This window comes from Brienomyrus brachyistius, chromosome 9 (genome assembly GCF_023856365.1).
Source record: "Brienomyrus brachyistius isolate T26 chromosome 9, BBRACH_0.4, whole genome shotgun sequence".
Classification (NCBI taxonomy): Eukaryota; Metazoa; Chordata; class Actinopteri; order Osteoglossiformes; family Mormyridae; genus Brienomyrus; species Brienomyrus brachyistius.
This window is the reverse complement of record NC_064541.1, coordinates 11267426-11274421: the sequence shown is the minus strand read 5'-3', so window position 1 is coordinate 11274421 and position 6996 is coordinate 11267426. Positions and strand designations below refer to the sequence as shown.

The following is a 6996-nucleotide window of genomic DNA, read 5'->3' as shown; positions in this document are numbered from 1 at the left end:
TATAATGTTTTCTTTTGTCCAAGACACACAATATATGACGTGGCTCTGACTGCCGGAACCCGGGATCGAACCAGGGACCTTTAGATCTTCAGTCTAACGCTCTCCCAACTGAGCTATTCCGGCACACCACATGGGCTATGCTCACAACCAGCAGTATGAAAAAATGAGTCAGGAAGCCAAGGGCCAGGTTGGGGGGGGGGTGTGGGTGTGTGTCCTGATACTGCTGAAGGTGCTTTAAACATCATTGTCTAATTTGTGTTGAATTCTCCAATGAGGTGAAAATGGTTTCATTTTTCCCTCAAAAAGTGGGAAAAGAAACATTAAAGAATTAATACTAGTGCACGAGGACGGCGTGAACCTGACACCTGCTGGGTTCAAGGTCTGCTGTGACTTGGGCAGTGGTGCCTTTGGGCTTTTCACCGGGCTGAGAAACAGCGAGGAAACAGCCGCATGAACTCAAAGCCGCGAAAGTCAGACAAAGAACGGTTTTCAATACCTTGTTTATTTTTAAAACAAACAAAATGTAAATACAGAAATACAAACATACTAAATCTTATAATAACTGCGCCCCCCCCCCCCTCCAGAACTGTCATATCAGTCCCTTATGATCCTACAAAATTTCCTTGATGACCTAAGCAACAGGAACCTGAACTGCAGTGTTTTCAGAAAGTTCCCAGTTGACGACAGGGCTCCGTCTCCATGACCATAACACGGGTCTTCGTTTGTGTGACGGAATCCAAAGCACTCCTTCACGTCGAAACCAAACGGCGCTTGTTCATTAGCCTTCAACTTGTATTCCGCGGTACAAACAGGAAGAAAAAAAAGCCATATTTGTTAGTAAAGTCTGATCAGTCATTGATTTTAAACTGAAGAGGCAAAGAACAAGACAGGCATCGAAAGGAGATGACACTAGCTAAGGCCGATTCGTACCCTGAAATTATAGAGGTAAACAGCCAGATAAAACCTCACTGAATATCCCAACTTTCACATTCATACTGACCTCCAATAATATACACACCTCTTTTAGTTAGAAGGCTGAATGCTAGTGATGGTGAAAACAATCCACATACCACCCTGTTCAATAAAAAGGTACTTGCAGAAAAAGGTATAAACAGTACGGAAGAGAGTAAACCTTATTAAACCCTTGACTGTGTGTTTACTCTTGTTGAAAAGGCCGGAGTGGCAGATAATGTGGGTCATTTGGGAACAGCTGCGAGTCTGGCAGGTGCGAGTCGCAACGTGACCGTGTGGCTTGCTAGCGCCTCAGATGACCGTCACCTCGCGGGACTTCCTCTTCATGCAGTCAAGCGTGAGCCCACGGGGTCCGCCAGCAGGCTTGCGCAGGCCCTCCGTGGCGGGGGGCGGAGCCTGGGCCGGCGCGGTGCCAGGAGCCCGGCCCTCCCTCTGTAGGCTTTTCAGCAGTTCCAACAGCTCCCGCTTCTCCAGCTCGGCCTGCTCCAGCTCCTGCCGGTGGAGCCTCTCCGCCCCCAGCAGGGCACGCACGTCTGACATCACCCGCGACAGCTGGCCCTACGGAGACACGCCATGCACCCTCATCGCCGAGTGGCCCCAGGGCCCCTTTTCACACTCGAACCAGGCTGCTGATGAACTTGTTAGCACTGAGCTTGTTAGCATATTAAATGTAACAAACACCAGGCCTCAGACCTGCTCCCCTAAGTACTTCCAGATGTCTCCACATTGTGCATATAATATAATGAATTCATACTACGGAGGAAGTACACCTAGTGACTATACCAGTCCTTACTCATCCATGAATGTTTTTATCCTGTTGTTTAATATGTGCCTTCAGTGGTTTTCATTACTTTTTATATACTGACCATTTTTATATAATGAAATTTTTACTGAGGCATTTGACGTAAAGCACTTAACCGCTACGCCACCTGCTGGCCCTCAGCAGGAAGTAAGGCTGGCCTGCCTACCTTCAGCTCCTCCACCTCGCTCTTCAGCAGGCTCTCCTTCTGCACCATGTGCCTCCTCTGGGAATCCAGTCGGGACTCCATCTCATGCCTCACCTCCTCCATCTTGCAGATCATCTCAGACCTGCCAGAAACACCGGCCCACAGAGCCGCGTCACGCACGTCCTGCATCCCCTACACCTGATATCCCCTCCACAGAAGCTCAGCTAATAATTCCTTGACCAAACCTCTCTTCTGAGGAGACTCAAGATCGATTCCCGGTGGGTGGTGTTTGGATTTCCATTTTGCCCATTCCCCTGCCTGAAGTGTCGCAGTTAGTGCTTATACTAATCTAGCCCCCCCCCCACAACACTGACATACAGTATTTACATATTCATGGTGAAAAATGCCCAGAGCATTTTTCTGAAATTGAGTAAATAAAGCAATTAAAACCAGTGAATTAATTAATGAAGGGGAAGGAGATGCACATGCCGTTAAGGTGGATTTGAGCTGGTGGGAAAAAGGACGCCCTTAAATTTTTTCAATGACCAAGACGGGAGTGACTGGCTGCCACGGTGCTGCTGGAAAGGAAACCTTTATGGCAAAACACTGAAACAGGCCACGGGAGGAGTAGACAGCCAAGCTAAGCATTTCACATAAATATATCACCTGAAACACAGGCCTTGAAGATATTCTAACACAAACAGTGCCACTGATTGCAGGTGTGACAGTTCCTGCAGCGCCCCCTGAAGGCTGATGTGAGATCGCTCACCTCAGCAGCTCCAGCTCGGTGCGCAGCTCCGCCACGCAGCTGTGCTGGGCGTCCTCGCAGCTCAGGATGGTGTAACCACAGCCATGACGACACTCCCTGCTGCGGAACTCGCAGCTGCTCAGATGGGCCTGCAAAGAGCGGCGTTCCACCTGTAGGGGGCAGCCTGGAACACAAGGAGGCTGAGGTGACGACCCACGGGCAAACATTCACACATAAACATGCACAAAGCTAAAGTCAACAAGAACAATACAGTTACCCCTTCACATTTGTGAGGGTTAGGGGCAGAATATCAGGAGTTTTGTGGAGTTTTGTGGAGTCAAATTCAGGAGTTTTGTGATCTCTTCACCCGAGATTCTCTCATTATAAATTGAAGAGAACATCAACCTGTGGGGGCTTGTCAGACTGATGATCAGTGATGGCAGAATTAGGCGACCAGGTGTCCTCTGAGCTCCTCATGCAGCACGGCATTGTGGGAAGAGTCAATTTCATGCCATGCTTTTTCAGACCGTCAAAGGATTTCGTGGGCCCACCTCCCTCCAGCTCAAAATGCATCTTAACAATGCTACTAATCAAAAGGGCAACCAGGCCCTGAAGCAGGGGTCTGGGACCCAGAACGAGGCGCGTTTCCATGTCGGAGGTGCACCTGTGTTTGTGCAGGCCACCAGGCTGTACTCGCACTCTCGCTCGTGCCGGTCCACGGACTCCAACGAGCACACCATCTCACAGCCCTGCTCCCGGTTCCGGCAGCGGATCTGCAGCCGGCTCAGGTCGTTCCGCATGTACCTGGGGGTAGGAGGCAGGGCAAGGGGGGCGTGTGTCCTTCAACTATACTTCCCTGCACCTTCACAACGAACAACCCTGTTAATGAGCCTGGTCCGGGTGTTTTTTTAGTGTGAAAAGTGTTGATGGAGAATTCAAGCTGTTCATACTGCTGTGTATTTTTCCATATTAATGATAGAAAAAATGCTTCTAGAATATGTACCAAAACCCAGTTAACATATTGAGATTTGTTTTAGAATCCAGACGGAAAATATAACCAATTTTACCTTTCACGTGCTGTTTCAATGGAATAGGTGGTACCAAAAAAATGACGATGAAATGACAACCTATTCAAGTCTCAAGCTGCCAGTCTGTTGTACCTCTTAACACACACAAGCTCACACTAGCGTTGCAAAAGCAAAAGCAATGCAGCCCTCCTCAGGTCACATGATCAGTAGCATACCTAAAGAGCGGTTTGAGCAGGGCGCCCTCCAGTGGCTGGCGGTCCTCAGGGCAGCTGTGGTGGTGAACCAGCCAACTGTTTATGCAGGAGCTGCAGAACGCGTGTTCACAAGGAGCCTGCAGCGGGTCCTCCAGCACATCCCGGCACACGCAGCACAGCAGGCCCTCGTTCACGTAGCCCACGAAGCGCTCGAGGTCATAGCCCATCCTCTTTCTTCGGTGTGCCTGCACACTCTGGCCATCAGGGGGCAGGATGGAGTTAACCACAAGAGTGGAAAACCCCCCAACTAGCCGTCACAAGTTTGCCATTCTTTTCATGTTCACTTAATACAACTTTCTCTCCTTTTTTAATGGAACCTTTCGACGACGGAGCCCCTAAAGTGAAAACGCTTCCTTGATTGTGGAGGGATATGACCTCACAGGCATGTTACATAAGTGTATTTGCACGAAAAAAGGGACACTGCCCAGCTGGAGACCAGGGACAAGATTAACTTTGAATCATCAGCATTTGCTACAAATATTTCTCCACCCGGTTATGACACAACTAATTATCAGACAAGACTCATGACAAACTGGTTCAAAAGACATATATATGAGATCAAACACCACCAAACCTTAGTGATGAGTCTGAGTCAGAAGTGTCACTTAGTCTTCAGCAGGCCGTTATGCGAGTCTCTGCCCCAGGTGGGGAGTCACCTCTTTGTGGTCGGCTCAGCTCGGCCCCCTCACTCTAGGCCTCTGCGGGGCTGTCGCTGGGGATGCAGAGCCAATGAGAAAAGCCCCTTGTGGCTCTGGGTCTCCTGAGAGACAGCGGAACGAGGGCCCAGGCAGCCAGCTGTTGGACAAAGAATACAATGACTCAGTGTTCGCATGGGAACAGCTTAAAGGGACCACCTTTGCCCCCCACCCCACTGGTGGCTTACATATCAGCCACACCCACACCTGCTGACCTTTGACCTGCTGGACACTCTACACCCCCACCATGTGGCACCATGTACGAGGGGATGATGTGACTCCTTGCCATTGTTGGCGAGCAGGGCGAAAACCGTGAAGGGTTAAGGCCGCCTAAAAACAGCTGTTCCCTCATTGCCAGCTATAAAAACATTAAGGCATTCTCTGAAAACCAATAAAAAGAGTTCCGTCAGTCACACAGACCACTTCTTTTAATAGTCTTGCTGAGGGCTGTACACTGGAAGACAAAGAAAACCACAGCAAGCAAAAGCTGAGTTTTCCACCAGAGGCCAATCGCAGGGACGCGAGCGGCAAGAGGACACCAAAATCACACGCTTGCAGACAGGAACGCAGAAGGCAGAAATGTTGCTGTTCTCTGGCTGGCAAGAACACAGATTTCCTTAAAAAAGAAGAACAAAAGGAAAGCTGTCCTCTGCTGGCACAGGGCACTGCTGCTGCTTCCTATATAAGGAACAACCTTTTGCTGATCTCTGTAAACAAACTCCCTCTTGGAGCCAATTCTGGTGCATTGAACCATATACTAATTACAGTGAAAAATACTGAAGCGCATCCTTTATCCTGTACTTTATTTTTAACTCATCACGGATACGAGTTGACTGATCATCATAATTAGGTGCCATCAAGTCAATGTGGCCTGGAATCATTCCTCCGCAACATCTTCCGTCCAGGTCTTCCGACTTCCCAAAGGCATGGATAGAGCCCATCCATCTCACAACTGGTACTCATTCTCTTTTACCTTCATATTTTCCAAGCATTATGTTCTTCCATGATTATGGTCTTGACAGCTTTAGCCTAGACATATGTGCTTCAAGTGAAATTAAATTTGCTATCCTTGAAAAAGTAACAAATATACGTCTCCTGCAACCCAGACTCCGATAAGCAGTTGGAAGATGGGAAATACCACCCATTGACTAATCTAAATGCAAACATCTTTCAGAACCAAAGTTACAAAGCAAGTTCAGCTGGGCAGTACTAATGCAAACATCCCTTTTGGGAGCAGCGACTCAGGCCACGTGACCACGGGCCGCCTAACGACGGCGTGCCGCCTGGCAGCGCAGGGTAATAAACAATCATTTAAACCGTAAGGCAAACCTGTGCTTTATTTAGACTACATTCTTCACCATATTTGCTGCATAGCAACCCAGTTCAATCTGAAGAGCAAGCACGTTTTCGGGGAAGATAAAGCGATTTTTAGTCGACGGCAGGGGAAAGAATTACAGCTCCCTGAGTCGGATGGCACTCCCTGCGTGCTGGATGATCGTCAGACAATAGGAACATGATGACGGATATACTGTATGTAACTGGCGCGTATGTGGCTGGAAAGATTAATGCGGTGTTTTGAAATGTCATACATGGACTATTCTAATATAGACGTGGGATGATTAGCTGCTGTTTCCCCGCATGAAGCTTATTATTCCTTCCCAGTCGGTGATTGGATTAAAGTCTAATGGGCAGCGCTTCAGCTGCCCTATCGGATGTGAGGAAATCAAACACCACAACCAACACTACAGCGAGCCTCAGAGTTTATGAAACTTTGCATAATGCGGTAATAGGACACATAAACTGGGCTCAAGGCTAAACGAGGGAAAACACTCCGATTTATAGGCTCTGGACAAACTGACATGTGAAAATAAGATCTTACCATGGGAGGAAACCGATGCCTATGATGGACTGCTGTAACGTGCATAAAACTACCATAAACATAGATATTATTAAACCTGTAACATTTCAGATGAACAAATGAGCTTTTTAAAATAAAGTTAAAATCGAAAACTTGCCAATGACAAAGAGCATGTAAAGGCATTGAAATAATATGTATTCAGCAACTAGCCAGTAATTCCCAATTTAACGGCCCACAGTCACGCGTTTGACACAACCTGCGCATTTATATTTTGCTGAAAAAGAAAGAGTATCTCACATGCACGATTTTCTGATCACACTCACCGGTCTCTCTCCCCGTGAGTACGCACCCCACGCTGGTTTCACTGCTCCGGGATGCCGGGGCCACACTGGTTTTGAATTGCCACTGTCATCGCAGGCAGCTCAACGTTACAACAATCACACCACATAATCCAAACTCCAGCGAACAAGTTACGCAATTACAGAAGCAGCGGA

General features: G+C 48.1%; 1 protein-coding gene and 1 non-coding gene across 4 annotated transcripts; both read right to left on the bottom strand.

Moving 5' to 3' along the window:
• Positions 1–50: 50 nt before the first annotated feature.
• trnaf-gaa (transfer RNA phenylalanine (anticodon GAA)) lies at positions 51–123 on the bottom strand. The gene has a single exon. It is a non-coding gene; the product is annotated as a tRNA-Phe (tRNA).
• Positions 124–481: 358 nt separating this feature from the next.
• Positions 482–6983, bottom strand: rnf41l (ring finger protein 41, like). Of its 3 annotated transcripts, XR_007399640.1 has the most exons (8): positions 6826–6983; positions 4524–4744; positions 3911–4143; positions 3332–3471; positions 2689–2851; positions 1941–2061; positions 1019–1530; positions 482–789 (listed from the first exon to the last, which is right to left on the bottom strand). XR_007399640.1 is itself a non-coding variant. In XM_049025102.1 (7 exons), exons 3-7 carry the CDS (start codon positions 4114–4116, stop codon positions 1264–1266), a joined length of 897 nt encoding a protein of 298 aa, XP_048881059.1. In that variant the 5' UTR covers positions 4117–4143; positions 4524–4744; positions 6826–6983; the 3' UTR covers positions 482–1263. The 3 variants fall into 3 exon arrangements, 2 of the variants coding, with proteins under 2 accessions (XP_048881059.1, XP_048881060.1); XM_049025102.1 differs by having other exon boundaries at positions 482–1530; XM_049025103.1 differs by having other exon boundaries at positions 482–1530; positions 3911–4744.
• Between the last annotated feature and the right edge of the window lie 13 nt (positions 6984–6996).